Here is a 19,831-nt window from a genome sequence, read left to right on the forward strand (position 1 = left end):
CAAAGGTGAGATTCTTGGCGAGGGTTGGACCTCGCCTCCGTCCAGCGCCAGCCTGCAAACCTATAGCCAGGGAAACGCGTGGGTGAGACGGTGTCCCCTATCGGAGTAAGAACACACGCTTTTGTTAAGCGAGCGCTGGGGCGATTTAAAACAATAAAAAAGCGCGGGTCCTCACTGGCGCGGGGGGTGGGGAGGAAAGGACGCAGGCACGAGAGGAGAAAAGTTTTCCTGCGAGTATACTCTCGCGGAGCCCTTTCCCCTCACAGGGAAGGGAAAAAACCCCGCACTCTTCCCGTCTGTGGCAGCCGGGAGCAGAGCAAGCAGCGAGGGGAGGAGCCAGAGGAGGGCGCGGGGTGTGAGCCGTGGGCTGGAAAGGCGGTCCGGGGAAGTGCTACGTGTCTCCTCGGCCGCTTTTATACCTACTCCCTTCCCCTCGCAGCTTCTCAGCAGCCCGCGGGAGCCAGCCGCTTGCCTTCCTGCCCGCCACCCCACCCCGTCACTGCTGCCAGGAGCCGAGGGAGCCGCGAAGCCGGCGACATGTCCGACACCAAGAAGCAAAGGATGGTAGGTGCTGCCTCAGCAGTTCCCTCGCGGCGGCGGCAGTAGCAGCAGCAGCAGCGGCATAGTGCCGGCGCCCTGCGGGAGGCGCCTTTTTTTTTTTTTAGCATCTGCCCCGCCATGCTGCGCTTCTTTTTCTCTCTTCTCGCTGATGGGCGGCTGGCTGCAGCCCCCTTCTCCGCTGGGGCAGAGGCAGCCGCACCAGGGCGCAGCTGGAAGATGCCATCCTGGTCCGCGCAGCAGCCCTCAGGTCTACCACCAGCGGGGCAGGGGATGTCGTCTCCCTTTACTAGTCCTCTTTGCGTGCCGCCAGAAAGGTGATTTTTGTCAGAGAGACCCTCCTTAGAGGAGGAGGTAGGTTGCGTTAGCATCCCGTGGCTAAGAGTTAAACTGGCACTTTGTGGCTGAGGTGGGTTGGGGTCATAACTGTCAACGTTTCCCCTTTTTTAAGGGAAATTCCCTTATTCCAAATAGGATTCCTCGCAAGAAAAGGGAAAAGTTGACAGCTATGGTTGGGGTGTCTTTCCAAACGCCATGGTTATGGCCATGAGAGCTGAGCAAACTTTTGAGTTTGCTAGGCTGGTGTGTGAGTGTGAGAGGGCATCATGATGCCCGTGTCTTGGCAAATATACTGTTTTTGTTGTAGAGTCGTGGCTGCGTTCAGACACATGGTACCCTTAAAGCACCTTTGAAGCACATTCATGGATGCTTTAGTTGAGATTCCTGCATTGCAGGGGGTTGGACTGGATGACCCTTGGGGTCCCTTCCAACTCTACAATTCTACGATGCTATTATTCTTTCACTCAAAGATTTCTGGGCAGTGTAGTCTACCCATCACGGAGTTACAGTGCCTAGAACTCCTTAATAAACTGTGTGTGTGTGTGTGTGTGTGTGTGTTCTTCAAAAGTGTTTTAAAGGCATAGTAGTCATCGTCTTCAGAATTGGCACTTTTAGTGGGGCTTTGTTTCCTAGTATAGGAGCTTTGGGCTGCAAGTCTCAGGGCCAAGTAACCACAGGTGTCCTGGTCTAGGTTTACAGGGGGAGAGTCAAAGACCTTGTGACTATTATTTCTTTAGTGGGGTCCCTGCCTCCAACATCTAAGAGCTGCCTGGTCAGCAAGAAATGAGCGCTTTGTAGCTACTGAGAAGAAATCTTCTCACCTTCTGTGCTGTTTGGACATCGAGTGAAAAGAGGTGAGTCAGCTGCTGAGGATCGGGTCCTAGGGTCACTCTGGTGAAAGCGTTCAGGAAGGGACACAGAGGAATTGCTGTTCCGTATGCTCCAAAGCTAAGCATTTGGGAACACTGAAAACGTGAGCCGCTTCGGTTTCAGGAGAATGGTGTTCAAGTCCTGTTACGTACAATGGAACTTCAAGGAAAACATAACCTCTCCTCTCTTGGCACCATGCAGAGGAGATTGGACATGAACCACAAGCAGCCACCTCTGTCTACTAACCCACCCTCTTTGTCATCCCAGTCCCCATAACAGTGCCGCCTACAGGGAGAGCGCAGGTGGTCAAGTGGCAAGTGGCGGCTCCTTCCCTGACCTTCAGCTGTGCTTCACAGGTAGAGAGCGAGTAAGAGAGTGAGCAGATTGGGCTTTGTCTTCTTAGAAGCAGTGGCCATTTCCTCTTTTTTCTCGCTCACTCATTCATCCGGGGGCTTCTTTGGGGCCTAGTCATTCCATTGCACAGCCTAAGGAGCAAGGATGTGCAAGCAGTGAGAGGCACTGGGGTAGCCATCCTTTGCCTGATCCTTCCTGTCAAGAGAAGAACAGTCTGAGCAATTATATGGAAACGCAGCAGCTGCTCCTGCCTCTTCCCAATCACCCTGTCTCATTGAGTGGTATGTTATGGATTGTTTATGCCAAGGATGGGGAGCCTCACACCCATGGCCCCCAAGGTCCCCCTATCTGGCCCCTGGAACTCTCTTCAGGCCACACACCCCATAGTGGTCCCGCTTCACACCCTAAGTGCTTTTGCTTGGTTGGAATGCGTCCTGGAATTTTGATGATGCTTCTTGCTTGCCTACTGTGGCAACTGTGATTATTCAGTGACAGGGCGAAAACACTCTGCGTATGGACAGAGGAAAAAAGTCTCTTTCCATGCATCAAAAGCTTTGAAAATAGATTCTGGATTTGAAGCCTAAATCAGTTCAATACTTGCTTGAAAGTTCATTTCTAGATGAGCATTTTAATATAACAAGTTTTTAACAAGGGGTGCTTAATTAATATTGATTTATTAGCATTTCCTACACCCGTGGGAATTTATGTACAAATTCTATATTGTCTGAAATATATGTTCCATTCAAAAGTGGTTTCCTTTGACATTCTCCCTGGCATTAACAGGAACATACATGTGTGATGAATTATAGATTCAAATACTTTCTTGGCATGACTTGTGAAAGCTGCCTAAGTTGGAAGTGTCTGTTTTGTGGTGCCATACTATTCAGGCGCTGATGTATTGTGTCAAGATGCTTAGGGCCTGACTGCATAGGGCTTTAGCTATGGTGGGGGATGTATTTGAGACATTTACCTGACAGGGTGATTTAGCTGGTTTACCTTTCCTTTCAGTACCCAGCATCATTTTCTTTGCACAGAACCCAAAGTTTAACCTATGTGGTCCCCTGCCCATCAGCATAGTAGACACGAGTGATAACAATATGTTGAGTCACGCTGTGTAGATATACAACTGTTTTTTAAAAAAGAGGAGTGGTTATTTAATTAAGAGCATTTATAACTCTGGATTCATTTCACTGGATACTAGGATGTGGCAAAAGATACAGATTCCATAAAATTACATTGCACTATTTGCAACTGCGGCAAAGAAAATCCAAGTGAGACACTTTATCCAAATGTCAGGGGTTTGTAAAGGGGACTTCTTAATTGGAAAAAGCCAAATCTAAGACTAACCCCAGGACGTTTTAAGATGTACTTTAAATTTGGTTGCATTTTAAACGGAGTATAATTTATCCACATTTTAGAGGTAAAGGGACCCCTGACCATTAGGTCCAGTCGTGGCCAACTCTGGGGTTATGGCGCTCATCTCGCTTTACTGGCCAAGGGAGCCGGCGTACAGCTTCTGGGTCATGTGGCCAGCAAGACTAAGCCGCTTCTGGCGAACCAGAGCAGCACATGGAAACGCTGTTTACCTTCCCACCAGAGCAGTACCTATTTATCTACTTGCACTTTGATGTGCTTTTGAACTGCTAGGTTGGCAGGAACAGGGACCGAGCAACAGGAGCTCACCCCATCGCGGGGATTCGAACTGCAGACCTTCTGATCGGCAAGTCCTAGGCTCTGTGGTTTAACACACAGCTCCACCCGCATCCCCATCCACATTTTAGGTCTGTGCTAATTAGCATTTTACTGTATTTGCAATGACCTATGCTTACAAGCAATAAATATCAGTTGTGTTGGATTTAAGGATAAAGATCAGCTAAAACCAGGCTACAGTTACTGCAGTTGATTGCTATAGCAAAACACTGAAAAGCAGTGTGGAGAAAGGGGTACTCCGGGGGTGGGGGTGGGGAAACTAACAAAACCCACTAGAGAGATAGAGTTATTTTGCACAGCAAAGTTTGCAAAGTTTCCACAGTGGCCACCTTAACTACTGGTACTTTGTCTGCCATTTCTTCCAAGGTGCCAGTAGAGGTAGATTGCAGGACACAACTTCTGAATCTGGAAATGTCCTCATTGAGCACAGAATGCTGGAAAGTCCCTTCCTTGTAGTAATTATGGTCCAGAATGCAGTGTTTCTAGAGCAGAGAGAAAGAGGGGCCCAAAGTACGGGAAGCCAGAGGTTGTTTCAGGAGAAGGAATGATATTAGCAAGACACACCTAGGTGGCTCAGGCAAGAAAACCACCAGCAGTGTAAACTGCAAAGAGAAAAGCCAGTGTTCTGAAATGCTTAGCAGTTACAACATCATCCTCTGTGCCCGTTAGGAGACTTGCCAGATACTGAGCATATAATCTTGTGGCTGGGCTGGGGTTATATGGTTCTTTCAAGAATGTTAATAAATCAGAAACTGCTGTCACGGCTCGGGTACAGAGATGTCTAAGTGACAAGGCTGGGGCCCAGATTATAGTCTTATATCCTGTAGCTAGGTGAGCCCGCTGTATTATTTACATTATTTCATCAGAGTTACTCGGCTGGTAGCATATATTCTGCTTCAACTGCAATGCATTCTTGAGGAAGTAGCTAAGAGATATAAAATGACAGGAGAGTAGAAACACTGTAAGATCCCCCCTCCCTCCACTATTATCATGGTTTTTTTCATATTGTGATTGCTGCAGCCTAGGAAGCTCTCTAATCTCATTTGCTTCCTTTTTAACGTTCAGCTTCATTGTTTGACAAATTGGCACTCTTGACTTGTGTTTCCTAGGCTGTTTGAAGGTTCTCTCAAAAATCTTATTGTACACAGGACTGAAGTGACAATACAGAAGATGTAACTCTTTATTGCTCTAATTTCTTTTGGGTGAGCAGTGATGGGAAAATATTTGAAATTGTTTAGGGGCGGGGGGGGGGGGAGCAACAACAAAGGACAGCACCAAACAGTAATGTAGCCCTGAATGTTGTCCCTGAATGTGTTCAGAAATGTAATTGAATGAATAAATACTCTCTCTTTATACCTGCTTGAAGTTTGCTTCTTTTCTTTGTCTCTTTGAATCATGTTTGTAGGACCCAGACTTATAGATGGCCTGAATAAAGATGCCATATATGCCCAGGAAACAACATAATATTTTGATGTGCCTGGGATTTTTGCAGTCCCCAAATCAGGGTGTGTACACTTTCAGACTTCACATAACTGTTTACAAGAGAAAAGAACTATGAAGCGTGAAAGCTTGTAGCACTGTTGCCAACATAGGTTGGGTGGGTCTTATAAACCATGATTACTTTTGTCTCTAGCTGATTGTCATCTTTCAGTATATGAAAACAAAAGAAAAAGAAGCCCATTTCTCCCTAGTTGGATGTTACACTTACATAACTATTTGTTATTTTTTTAGAGCTTCATGTCCTTGGCTTAGATCTGAACTGTGTTTGTTAAGAAACAACTCCAAATGTCAGGAATGGACGTGTAGATAAAGAGTTTCACTCACCAACATTAATCACAGCCAATTAGGCACATTGCATCTCACAACAGTTTAAATGCTTAACATTGTCACAGGGGACACCTCAGGGTTTGTGCAGCTGTCATGTTTTCTGGATATGTTGGTGTATTGTATCTAACAAGGGGGAAAAAAACCCATAAATAAACTGATGACAACAGACAAAGCAGAGTTAGTGACCCCTTACTTTTAAAAATGTTTAGAGCTGGGTGAGTGGAATGCACGCTTTTAAACAGTATTGTAGTTTGTTTGTTTTTGTCTGAAAATAAAATACCCAATGTATTTACATATAATCTACATTGGACTGCTTGACAGTTCTTGGCAATAGGACCTTTGCCAGCATATTAAAAGTTGAAACTAAGGGCTCATTGCAGCCAAAGTCCTTTCAGTACCTCCAAGTCCCATTTGTTTAAGCATGGGAAATCAATGAGACTAAAAAGTGCCTAGCTTTGGGCTGGGGCATACCTCAGCCTAGTTTATGTACCTTGATCCCATTCATATTTACAGTGGTACCTCAGGTTAAGAACTTAATTCGTGCTGGAGGTCCTTTCTTAACCTGAAACTGTTCTTAACCTGAGTTACCACTTTAGCTAATGGGGCCTCCCACTGCCGCTGCGTGATTTCTGTTCTCATCTTGAAGCAAAGTTCTTAACCCAAGGTACTATTTCTGGGTTAGAGGAGTCTGTAACCTGAAGCATCAGTAACCCAAGGTACCACTGTACTCTGGGGTTACCTGGCTTTGAGCCAGCCAGCCACTGTAGCTTTGCCTGCAACAGCAGAATGACGTTCAGACACTGACAATCAGATGGTGATGTTTCTCTGCGTGCTGTGAAAAGGTTCATGTGCTGCTTTCTGCGTATCCAGCTTTTCTGAAAGGCACACAAGAATGTCACACCCCTTTTTTTCTTGGATAGTTAGAAGCCCTCATGTGCAGGCTTCTACAGCCTAGAACATAGGGCACCTAGAACATAGGGCACCTGTTAGTTGCCTGCACCTCACTTCTGGTAGTATAGGCAGGAAATAACCTATACTCAGACTGCCTGTGAGTTACCATTACCTCACAGTGAGCTGGGTTTAGACTTGTTATTTCCCAGGTTTCCTCTCGCTCTCAGCCTCTTTCAAATTGATCCCCCATGCCACCTGACCTGACTAAACCTTAAGGTACTGAGCAATGTAATTGGATATCCATCTTCACTTGATCATGCTTCCTAAATACACAGGTGCAGAATGTAAACATGGGTAATGCGCAAGTTCACAGGCAAATCCTGAGTAAAATTCGGATAAGTGTTTTTAACACTTCTCCTGGATTAACAGCTCTATTTGTACAAACACTATACATAGCAAGTGTAAAGGTAAATGGTAAAGGCCCCCATGATGATTAAGGCGAGTTAAAGGTGACTATGGGGGTGACGCTCATCTCGCTTCAGGCCACGGGAACCGGCGTTTGTCCATGGACAGCTTTCTACATAGCAAGTCAGACAATTGCTTCCTTACATTCTGGGTGCATTTACCTGGGGGGGGGGGTACTGTTCTTCTGTTACCAGCATTACTAATATGCATTGGAATAACCACTCTGTAGTTCAGAGAATGTAGATTAGTTAGCTGTCATCATTGTTTATGTACTAATCCACAGCGGTACCTATTTATCTACTTGCACCGGCGTGCTTTCGAACTGCTAGGTTGGCAGAAGCTGGGACAGAGCAAGCGTCCCTGTAACTGGACCATCTATTGTCTGCAGACTGGCAGGGGCTCTCCAGGGTTTCAGGTAGGGGGCAATTCCCAGCCCTACGTAGAGATGCTGGAAGCTGAACTTGCGACATTCTGCAAATGCTCTACCACTGAGCTGTGGTTCTTCTTCTTACATGCAGACAAGACATATTAATATGATTGGTAATATGCAAATCATTTAAATTAATTTGTTGACATCCAGGAAATTGGTCACCTAAACTGTTAACTAGTTCACAATCTTATTTTTCAAAATCGTAACAGTTTCATTGTGGATTAATGTTCTACGTAGGAGTCACCAGGATGGATGAGACTATTACTCTGCCCTCTAGAAATTCCTTAGATGAATGTTATATAACAGCTCTGTAATGCATATAAGTGAAATAATCTTGTAGGACATGAGTGGATAAGCTGTCAACCTTATGGACTTGCTGCTATAATAAATGTTAACTTGATAACCTTGTTGGCAGCCTGGAAGTTAAAGGACAATACACTTGGCGAGTGAATGATTTTCTCACATCGGGAGCAGAGTCTGAAGGCCACTCATGACTGACATGTACTGGCAAGGCAGACTGAATCAAGCTCATAAATCTGTCAGTGTACACTTCAGGACTGTGAACAAATAAACCTTGGGTTTAAAACTTGTTTAAAATTTTCAATACAGGGGTCAATGAAGGAATCGACCTAGAAGTAAGAATTGCATTCTGCTTTGCTATTCCTTTTTAAAAACAAGCCCCCCCCCCAAAAAAACCCCTGAGATTTAACTTACATTTAATCGGCTTGTAGCTATTCAGCTTGCTCCATAGTAGACTGATTGATTCCAATGGATCTTATTTTAAAGCAAACATGTTGTAGACTGAGACCCAGGACTGCTGTCCTCAAATGACATGCTCTAGATAACTCAATTATTTTAAGAGTTGTGCTATCCCTGTTTTAAATCAAAACCTTGAGAACCATAAGGTATGGTTTGCTGCTCATCTGGGATTACTCCGAGAGAGAAATGTGAACTTGTGCTTTGATGCTCTTTTTGAGCTGGGGAAATACTACAGAATGCAGAAATGGTGAGCAGCTAGGCAGGGGAAGAAATGACTTGTGGGAACTGGGTGGGTTTTCAACAGTATTTGAAAGGCTGCTTCGGACAGCAATGCATTATTTTTTTTACTGATAATTGACACATAATCACATAAACCTACTTTACCAAATTTTAGGAGAGTGGATGCATGCTCAGACAACAATGAAATCAACAGAGTGTGCATAAGATGTCGGTTTACAGTAATATTTATGTCCTTTTTGGCAGCAAAACCATGTTGCATTGCTTTTGTTGCTCTTCCACATTAATTGTGCTGTTTCCTAGTCACTACTCATTAGGGGAGTTCTTTGGCTGTAAATAAATCATTAGAGAGAGATCCTCATGGGACTTGTCATAGTCCAAAGGATGTAAAATCTGGTTAGCTTATGCTGTGTGCTCAGTTGTATGTCCTGTGCCAAGATGTGTTAGAAAACTGCAAAGTGTAATCATGGCAAGGCTGTTGTAGATCAGGTCAACGTATGACTGTGTGTCTTTTATTGTAATAATTCCACATTCTTTCTTCCTACTGGTAAAAGCCCGTTTGGAATCCAGAAATCTGCAGTGATTAATCTTCATTACTATTTTGTACCTTATTTTGCACATGACACTTTATAAACGCTAAAACAGCTCAAATAAGGCCAGACAGAACCGTTTCCTTGGAATTAAAGAATGAGACATGCCCAACATTCCAAACAGCAGAATTGTGGTACTTCAAATAATGTGCTTAAAAACTATTCTGTACAGATAGTTACTGTTACTGTTACTGCCTTGCTAACTAGGTTTTGAACGTATCGCTACACAAAGATATGTTAGTTATTTCTGGAATATGAGGGACCTTAAGAGAGAATTATAGTCAGTTTTTCAGTTTTCAAGCCTGGTCAACTGGACAGAATTCTTAGTCTCCACAAGTTACCAGAGGAGTAGCTAATTACATGTTTGAATGATCATCAAAAGTATTTGGCTTTTGTACAGCAGGCCTATGAGTAGAAATGACTGGTGTTTTGAAGTCACCACCCACTCTGTTCCCTTGGCAAAAAAAAAAAGGCAAATTAGAGACTAGATGGTAGTTGTTCATTACCAAAGGTTCTAAATTTGGCTGTTTAAGGAGCGGTCTCACTGTCACCTCCTTGAGGTAGGGAAAAACCATTCCCTCTCTCAAAGTGGCATTAACAACCCAGTCCCCCAAATCTCAAAATGAAGTGCAAGGGTCAAGCAAGGAAGTTGTAGATCTTAAAACTCCAAGCAGTTTGTCCAGATCTTCAGGCAAAACAAGCTAAAAATCATCTGTCCTACAAGCAGAAGATAGTATCCTGGTCCCATCCATTTCTGAAATTGGACGGAATTCTACAGCTTTTATTTCAGTCTAGTAAATCTTGATTTCAGGTACACATGCAGGGCCTCTGAGGCTTCTCTCAAGGCCCAGGCAGATTCATAGGAGTGCAGGCAGCCCTTCAGAGAACCTGGTCCCTTTAAAAGACCATACCAGCACTGTAACTTAGAACAAAAAATGTATGGGCATCCAATGCAGCTGGTATATTTTATGTGTAGCTGTGAGAAACTGGGTCATAAAGTTTTTTGTACAGTTCTCCTGTGATCCCCATTTATGTGTTAGAGGTGTAAACATTGTGATGCTGTGGAAAGTAAGGTTTATGACTTTGTTGCCATGTGAAAACTTTAATTTGGTTCCAGATTGTACAAAGCAGACTTATCCAGTGGAGACCAAAAAAGGAAATTACTTTCCCCCCAGAAGATAAGAGTTACACTAGGGATTCTTATTTTCATAACAGAAACTCCCTCAAGTAGAAAAATAACTATTTTCCCCCTCCTGCTCTTCTCTATTATGTTATTCTCTGTCACAAACACCTAGTTTCTTCTCAGGCACCATAGGTTAATAGGTTGATGGAGGGCTCAGGTGCTTAATGAAAACATTTCACCCACATATATCACTAAGTATAGAATGCCAATGTAATGTTACAGAAGAGGATGGGATCTGCTTTCGTCACTGCTGATGAGGTGGTTTTGAGGGATAGTTCTCTCATCTTTGCCAACTTAAAGGCTTGCCGCAGCACTGCTGAGAGTGGTCAAGTTAGAATTCATGCCTTTGCTTGCCAACTGCCCAAGAGTCATGGCAGGTGTCAGAAAATAAATGGATCAACATACTACACACAGAAAGAGACGGACAGAATTATAGCTGTCCATTAACAATGGAGTTGCAAACACAACTCACTAGATACAAAGTGCGCGAAACCAAGGCCGCTCAGAAAACACAAATCGAGTAAGATACACAGAGTACATCTGCACCAATAAAAAGATACTAGACAGGAAGAGAAACAAGCTGTTACAACTGATCCACAAATAACAGTTCAGTAGTCCAGCTGCTATCAGTTGCATGGCTCCATGGGAGGCAGGATCAGCAAGCTAGCCTATTTCATTAAAAACTTTGGTCGTGAATGTAAACAGTGCTTGAAATACATTCTCATGTATATATTCAGGGGAGAAGAGTTTCATTTCCCAAACCATTAAGAACTCAGAAGACTGGTGATCTAGAGCTGCAGAAAGATTATGCAACACAAGTGAATGTTTTCTTTTCTTTTCTTTTCTAGTTTATTTTTGGCGAAAGAAAGGCATTTTGTTGGATTCAGTGAGCAACTGTAGAGCCAAGTAACATCTGTTTGTTATAACAGAGGTTTTCTGCCATTCTCCCCACCATCACCTCTCTTGTGCTTTATTTCTTGGCCCTAAGTTTGGAGCTTCCTGAGATCTTCTAACCAGTTTTGGACATTATAGTACTGTATAATAACTGTATGTCTGCAACCCTTTTGAAAAGTTATAGCTACAAAGAGCAACAAGCAAGCAAGGACGCCATTTCTTTACATTCCACCTTATTGGCTGCTTTAAGACTGTAATGTGAAGTTTAAAGGTTATCATTCAAAGGGAAGTGGCTTTTTAAAAGTTAAGAATAGAGCACATGCAGTAAGAGCTTAGACTGGAGTGTGCAAATAATTGCATTGCCAGAACATCCTAATGCCTCGTTTGTACCAATACATTGATGCAAATATTTAGACCTGATGTTAGCATAACTTTGAATCCCTGCATGAGTACGGCAGGACTATGGCAAATATAATTTCTTTTGTTTGTTTATGCACATGGCTTCTCCAAAGAATAAGGAGAAATGCACTTTATCCCTCGCAGAGCTACAATTCCAAGTACCCTGAGCAAACTACAGTTCCCAGGATTCTTTGGGGGAAGCTATGTGCATTGGATGTTTGGTGTGAATATGACCTGCGTCCCACCCCTTGCTTCTCATTACTTAATCTGATTTGCCTTGGGGCAAGTTTCTTCCTTGTTCCTTAACAGTGGTAAAGTGTTACTTCAGCAAATATGTTGAGTATGTTAAATACTAACTTGGGTTCCTCTCTCAATCAGAATTTGAACGCCAGAGTTTAACACCTGAAATATTTCTAGATTGAGATCAAAGAGACTGCAATTCTACAATGGCTTATCAAAGAACATTTTATGGATAAGAGCAATTACTTTAAACAAACACAATGTTCTTGTATTATTGCAGAAATTAAGTACATTGCATTAGCTGAACATGTTGAACTGAAACCATGATGTTAAAAAAAGGGAGATTTATAATGTGTCGTGAATGGTATGAATATTTAGATAAGGTTGCACAAAATGTCATAAGGTTGGCCAGTAACTACATCATAAATTTGCTCTGCACATTTCAAGAAATCGCAGATACTAAAAAAATAATAATAGTGAAATGTTAACATCCAACACTGCAATAAACTGATTTTACTGCAATTGTACATGATGGATTTTTTCCCCTTGACATTTTTTCCTCAAGTGTGTTTACTTCCAAGCTGTGATATATAATGCCATTACGTTACACACTATTGGTGAAATACAGCTGGTTTATTTCTAGTTAGTAGAGATTTTGTAGCCTTGTAAAGCAAAATAAACATTGTCTAAAATATACGACGCTCCATTTTGCTTTAGAATTTTGTTTCAGTATATCTTTCAGGTCCAGTAGCCATCTCAATATGGAAAGCAGATTTTTTAATTTATTTATTCAGCACTTTAATGTGTAAAATACTTGCCTTAGGTTGACTTTAATGCTATCTGCTTTTTTGAGCAGCACTGGGTTGTCAAGTTTGATTATGCACACACAGAGAGAGCCAGCTGCTATAAAGGCATTCAGGAGACTGATATTAATATTAACTTTTCAGATAAAAAATATTATTTCTTCCAATCCTTTTTTATTTGCTTTAGCCACCTGGACCCTCACAGCACCAGTCTGGCTTCAGGCACTTCCTTTCTCTCCTTCTTTAGATGATCAGCCCTATTAACTGATCTGTCTGGTGGGGCTAACGCCAAGCACAGCAACAGGAGTGCCGGTTAGCTTTGTGGACAAGGATTCCTTATTGTGAACATCCCTGACCTCTATGGTTATAGGGCAGTATACAAATTTAACAAATGAATAAATAAAAATTCTTGAGCTGGAGGCCATATGTTTTTAGCAGGAAAACGGAGAAGAATGAAATTTCCCCAACCTTATCAGGAGCTATGTTTTGGTTCATCAGAATTGTTTTGAAGCTTGCATTAACTTGAGAACAACTATGTTTCAATATGACTCCTTAAAAGTGGGAGACATTCTGTTTTTAATCTTGGGTTTAGCAGTTTTAGATAAGCTTTGCAGTTAACAGATTATTGTGTTATGATCTATGATGATGAAGATTATCTTGCTTATCTTGAACCGGTGAAGCAGTAACAAAGGTAATGTTCTTTTATGGTTCCCCCTTGGACAGAAGGGACTTGAGTTGAGTCCCAGGTTCATTTAAGGTAGTGAAGAAGAGAGGGGAATGGCCATAATGGAGCCTGTGATTTGCATGCAAAAGGTTGCAGGTTTGGTCCTCCACATCTTTGGGTCTGGCTGGGAAAGATGCCTGATGGAGCAGTGTAGATAATACCTATCTAGATGGAGTGACAGTTGAATTTGGTGCAAGGCAGCTGCTTAAGGTATGTTGTGTGCTCTGAAATAGTACCTAAGCATTTTCTACTTTCACATATATGCATAGAAAGCCCACAGACTATGTCCTGCTACAACTTTGAGGTAGTGACTTAAAACAGGAACTTTCTTTAAACCTGCTCTTCCATTGCTACAGTATAGTACATGGGCTTGTACTATACCCTGTACCCTGGAAAACACCCTGATGTTGGGAAAGATTGAGGGCAAAAGGAGACGGGGACGACAGAGGACGAGATGGTTGGATAGTGTTCTCGAAGCCACAAACATGAGTCTGACCAAACTGCGGGAGGCAGTGGAAGATAGGAGTGCCTGGCGTGCTCTGGTCCATGGGGTCACGAAGAGTCGGACACGACTAAACAACTAAACAACAACAAAAGTACATGGGCTTGGAGCTCATTATTTGTGGAAAGTTGGTCACGATCAACTTAAGCCCAGTGGGATCTAAATATGATGAATTTGCTCAGGATTCAGCTTTGGTTGTCCTTCAGCATTATGGATCCTTCCATAACAATTTGGATATGTTTATAGTTTGCCTATGTTGTGCAAATTTCATGTTGCTTGCCATAGGCAACTCATCCTTACTCTGAATACAAAGCTCCATTTGCCTGCTGTTGTAGATGCTTAGACAGGATTTTATATGTGAACTTAAGCTAGGATAAGATAGTCTAGGGTTAAACTTTTGCTCTGCCTGAGGAATATGGCTGGTAATGGCATAGGGAAGGCAGGGCAGTTGTTCAGGGCCGATGGTTGTTTGAAGGGCTCATCAAGCTGAACCATAGATATGGCATAATTATCCACCCTCTTCAGTTCCTGTGCTCAGAAGATCAGGAAGAAGTGGATTGAGAAGTGTGCAGATGATAAACTCTTTCCTTGAGGGAAAGAGAAATAGCTACTGTTTCTTGTCTAGGGCTTCACAAAAAAAAATGGGAGATGGCTTTAGTGGTCAGCAAGTTGTTGTAAAACCAGGGCCTTGGCTATTGCGTGATCTTTGCATTTGTTTTAAAGGAAATGACAATGGAAGAAAAGTGTGTCTAATATAATATAAAAAGACTAATACTCAGGCACTGGCTGATCTTGGAAGGAACAGAACATTCAAGTGCATTTCCCATTTTTTATTCATGTGTGTTGGCCCTTTTGATTGTTTTGTAGAAACTTGCATTCACTTTGCTTTGGGGGAAATGTATGCTTTGAGATTTATTCCACCTTTTCCACCTATGTTTCATATTTGCTTAACTTTTTTTTACCTAGTCACTATCATTAAAAGAATACCATGAAAGTAATTATTCTGTCAAACTGAGGAACCCTAAAGGCTTCTTGGAGTAGCTTATTAACTTGAAAATATGAGATGGTCTGTCAAAAAATCTTCCCTGTAGGTCCCATCAACCTCCATGGGCTGCTCTATTGGGTCCCCCAACCCTTAAGAGCACATTTTGGGATGGGGGGGGCTGTAGGAGCAAGTGGAAGAAGGGAAAATTCCATTGCATGAGCAGGTTTGCTCCTGCAACATTGGATTTCCCTCTATATTATTATCACAACATAGGATCGGAAATCAGTTGATCTAGTTTTTCACTAGATTGTGGAACTAATGCTAAGTGGAACCCTTCAATTTGCTGGACTAATGAACAGACAGGATTGGCCAGCTGCCATTTCAACTCGAGTCCGTTTAATTCAAAGCAGTGTTTGGAGTACCTTTGGTGGCAGTTCTCAAAAGCAGCCACAGTGAACAAAAGCAACTTCTACATTGCAGTTGGATTTTTATTTTTGCAATTCTCTTTTAAAAAATAAAATAAAAATGCACGAACCTCATGTGTAACTTTTGGTGTTCTGTCTTGTTTATTTGCTGTATCATCTTCCACTACCTTAAATGTTTTCACTGGTCTCTCAGGCTAGCAGGGTCACTCTGGATGTATTGTCCAGCTCATGGGTAAAAATTCCCAGGCATCTGGCAAAACTTACTTTTCAAGTCTTCTACACAAATTTCATCAGTTTACAGAAATGACTCTAAATAATAAATTCATTTCAACATTGAGAGGAAAATAGTGTAATATACAGTATATGTATTGTGTGTTTACAATGCAGCAGGGTGGTTTGTTAACATCTGCAAACTTTAAAGATTTGGCAAGTTTTTCTTGTGTACTTAAAAATCTTATTTATGTGCAGTTGCCCTTCCTGTGTTGGAAAACGGGCATTGCACACATTCCCATTTACCCAAAGGCACACATATTCACATTTCACTAGGACTTGAGCTATACTGCTGCTGTGATGAATACTCAGGGAGGGGATGGAAAAACCATACAGCTAGAAAATACAAAAATGGCATAAAAATGATAGGCATTTTCCCCAGCATCCCTAGAAAGGCTGCCAATGAACCAGTCAAGAACTGTGCCAGCAATGACACCTAATGCTGCTCACACATTGAGAAAGCCAACACAAAGTGATAAGGATATACCCCCAGTTCACATCCCTGCACCATAGGCGCCGACTCCATGGGGCCTGAGGGGGCCCGAGCCCCATCAAAAATTTGTTTGGGGGGCTCCGCCCCCCCAATAATCTCGGGCGCCCCTCCAGCAGAGCGCCACCGCCACCCCTCCCCCAGCCCAAAATGCACAGGGTCGGGCTGCATGCCTCCTGCCCTCCCTCCCGAGCAAAAGCTCCACCCAATTTCCTTCGGAGCTGATTAATAGGTGCAGCACGCTCTCCCCTATTCGCTCACGAGGAGGCGGCGCCACTTTATCTGCATATTCATGAGCTTATTTATTATTCATGAGCTTTCCCGGGGGCCCCCCCCAATATTTTTTATAAGTCCGCGCCCCTGCCCTGCACCACCATATACACAACATGCAAGAGAATCCTGCAGTGCCCCAGTTTCATCGGCCCTACAGACTCGGCCCGTAACAAGTCTGCTGTTGCCAAACCCCAAGCATCCCTTCAGACAGTGGTCTGAAGCCCCCTTATGCTCCTTCCAAACACTGCTTTATGAGCCCAACATCCAAAGGGGAGGAAGGACAGCCTGTACAATGCAGCACCCATGCAGCTCCCCCTGGGCAGGACACCTGCAGAGAGTACACACAGTCCTGCCTGGCACCCCCAGTTGTTGGGAGTGGCGTAGAGTTTGGTATGGCGTATTTGTACCTGGAGTCTCGAGCTGAGGTGCTTTAGAGCTGTAGGCAGAGAAGTGTAGCAGTGAGCTCAAGTCCTCGGGTGTGTTCTGAAGACAGACTGTTTTGTGCAAAGGTATCCCTTTTTTGTGCGAAGTGCCCTTTCTCTGGGTTTCCGTCACCAGAGTTCTGCTGTGAAAGGGTCTAATTGTGCAGAAGAAGGGGGAGACATGCCATAAATGCCATAATACCAGAGAAGTGGTCTCACCATTGCGGGGCTTGCATACTGGTCGTAATGTGTTTTCATAGGGTGCATGTGGAGTTACACTATAATCTAGGCTCTGCCATGGTGACGTGAGCAGATCTGTTGACAGAGTACTGCTTTGTTTTTGGTTTTTTAAAAAACCCTCATGCTGACTTTATGGGGGTGGATTTCTTGCACCAGGTTTGGGGCTGGTATAAAGTTGTGCCATCCATGGGGTTGTGGCCATTGATTTAAAGGGCACAGGGGTTTGCTGCCGTTATGCTTTTCCCAAGATGGCCCCATTCCGCCATCTTGCCAGAGTGCCTCTCCCAATGTCACTGCACCTGTGCCAACATGCTGCCTACAACTCCCATAATCCTTGGCCATTGGCCACGTTGGCAGGATTGATGGGAGTTGTAGTCCCACAACATAAGGAGGGCACCGTATTAGTTAGCCCTGCTGCACCCTTTTAGCTTGTGGAACTTCAGAACAAATTTGCGCTCCACCTCAAATGATTAAGGATCTCTTGAAAAATCTCCACTTGTAAAGTGACGATTTACAGTCGAAAGATGATTGCTTCCTTCATTTCGCTATAATTTACCATGACTATAGATTACTTCCTTAATTTATTAGTAATAGAAGGGGGAAAGGTTGTATTTTATTATATGTTACTATGGAAAATGAGTTATAAATTTGTTAATGAAACTGCTGACTCATCGCTGCAGGAGGACAAAACAGTGTGGCTTTCTTTTGACTATGTGATTGAAACGTATTGTTTTTCTCTGTTTTGGGAAGACTATCCATAAGGTTTGTCACACTTTGTAACAAATTTTGAAACTGCCACTTCCTCCTTGCCATATTTTAGCAATGTTTTAGCCCAATCAATAAAACCAATATGAAATATCCACTTTGTCACAGCTTTGTGATTCCTTTCTTTCCCCTCAATGGGTGGCATATTCCTGATGGGTCCCTGAAGTATGGATAATTACTCGTTTAGTGAACAGAAACACAATGACATATAAACACCTATATAAATATAGTTGTACCTTGGAGGTTGAACGGAATCCATCCTGGAACTCTGTTCGACTTCCAAAACATTTGGAAATCAAGACGCAGCTTCCGATTGGCTACAGGAAGCTCCTGCTGCCAATCAGAAGCCTCGGGAACCTGCATTGGACATTCGGGTTCCAAAGAACGTTGGCAAACTGGAACACTCACTTCCAGGTTTGCGGTGTTCGGGAGCCAAAACATTTGTCTTGTAAGGTGTTCGACTTCCAAGGTACAACTGTCTATTCTTAATTGGTTCTGATTATGCCTCATTGTAACAGCACTTGCAGTTCCACAGACGGAAAGATCTAGGTATATTAAAATGAACTTTATGTGCTGCATTTCATGTTGAATGATACATGAAAGCTTGATTTCTTAACAGCTAGAGTATTGTTGGGCTAGCAGCTGAGGAGGAAATTTTTTGTCACTTCAGAGACCTTGGCATTTTGGTCTGTCTGTCTCCAAGCTGAATGGCTGCTTGTTTGAGGTAACTAGGTTGTCTTTGTGGATCTCCTTGGGAGAAAAAAACCCTCCTGTGTTACATATCCCAGTAGAGGCGAAAGACTGGGGTACTAGTGCCAAAATTAACAGGAACAAAGTGCTAAGATTGTACCAGTGGGCAGAAGTGGTTTCTCTCAAGTTTGCTCAAAGAGCACTGAATGAAAAATGAGATTCTGAAAGAGCAATTGCTCTGGCACTGGTGGGTAACTATAGCTGAGGCCATGGAATAAATGAGTATTTATGTAGGAGATTCTGTACCTCCATGTCAGACTGCTGCTTTTTAGGCTACAAGGAAGCCTTTTTGGCACTGGAGACACTGAGGACTAAGGCTGGACTCAGGAATACCCTGCTCAATTATGCACTACGCAGGAGTGAATGAGGACACCGTGTACACAAACTGTAGAGTTCCTAAAGGAACATCTTGTTCAGTGGCCTGCCTATTCTGAGGGAGGATGCCCTGCTATCTAATATATTCCCTGAATATGCATTTCCACCATTTCCCTGAAAAACCTCAAAAGGTACAAGGTGTACAACTGTTAGTGACTTGCTACTGTAACAAGCTGCTCTGATTTAAACTTCATTCATTAAAGTTTAACTTCAACCTAGATCCCTGGCTGTCAGCTAGCTTTCTTGGAAGACCACTTTAAGAACTGAATGAGGGGTTATAGCCCATCTCCTCAGCTCCATTGGCTTCCTAAGTGGGCCTGCTGGCAAGTTCAGTTCCCACCTTATTTCACATTATTTTCTGGCCTACATCGGCACTTGAGGGAGCAAGTTTTGCCTCATAGCGGGGCAGATTTGGCCCAAGAGTCTCCATTTGCTGACTCTTAATTCTATTCAGCTCTATCTAGGATAAAGTCGTTGTTTTCGTCGCATTCCTTGGGGGCGCAGGTAAACAGTTTCCTTTCTGCTATTCTTTTAAAAAATGTTTCGAAATGTATGCTCTCTCTCTCTGTGTTGCAGGGAGTGATCACGCCTGCTGTCCTTGCCCCCTTCCAAAGGCTGATTACCTGTGGTTTTTCCAAATGTCTTTCATGCAGGGGCAAAACTAGGCTTTATTTCACCCCGGTCAAAGACCCAGTTTGTCACCTCCCATGTGCATTTGCACACACATGCACAGGCTGGGAGCTTCATGGTGCCCCTCTGGTGGCTTCACCCAGGGCAACCCCCCCACTAGTGCCACACACCCCAGCTATGGCAAAAAACCAAAGGATGCCATCAGGAAGTTATGGGGCCTATTCTGAGTTATGGGACATGCACTGATTGAAAAAAAAAGCACTAAGACTGCCCCAAACCCTTGCAGCTGCAAACAGGATCAACAGCAAGGACACATTTAACCCCCTCAATGCCATCAGCAGCACAAATCACCATGAAAGTGCAGTAAGGGGGAGGTCTAGAGAGGCACTCTGCCCTTGTTGCTGGTGCTATGTAAGTAACACAAGCAAGTT

General features: G+C 43.3%; 1 protein-coding gene across 2 annotated transcripts in view; it reads left to right on the forward strand.

The window, feature by feature from the left end:
• The first annotated feature begins 244 nt into the window (after positions 1–244).
• PAPSS2 (3'-phosphoadenosine 5'-phosphosulfate synthase 2) overlaps positions 245–19,831 on the forward strand; it is a 43,110-nt gene continuing 23,523 nt past the window's right edge. The window contains exon 1 of one of the 2 annotated variants that reach the window (XM_083503090.1): positions 245–564. In XM_083503090.1, the coding sequence (XP_083359216.1) occupies positions 538–564 (27 nt within the window). In that variant the 5' untranslated portion in view covers positions 245–537. The remainder of the gene's footprint in view (positions 565–19,831) is intronic. The other variant, XM_083503089.1, reaches the window with a different exon arrangement.

This window comes from Podarcis liolepis, assembly GCF_965112155.1.
Source record: "Podarcis liolepis genome assembly, chromosome: 5".
In the NCBI taxonomy this organism is placed as follows: domain Eukaryota; kingdom Metazoa; phylum Chordata; class Lepidosauria; order Squamata; family Lacertidae; genus Podarcis; species Podarcis liolepis.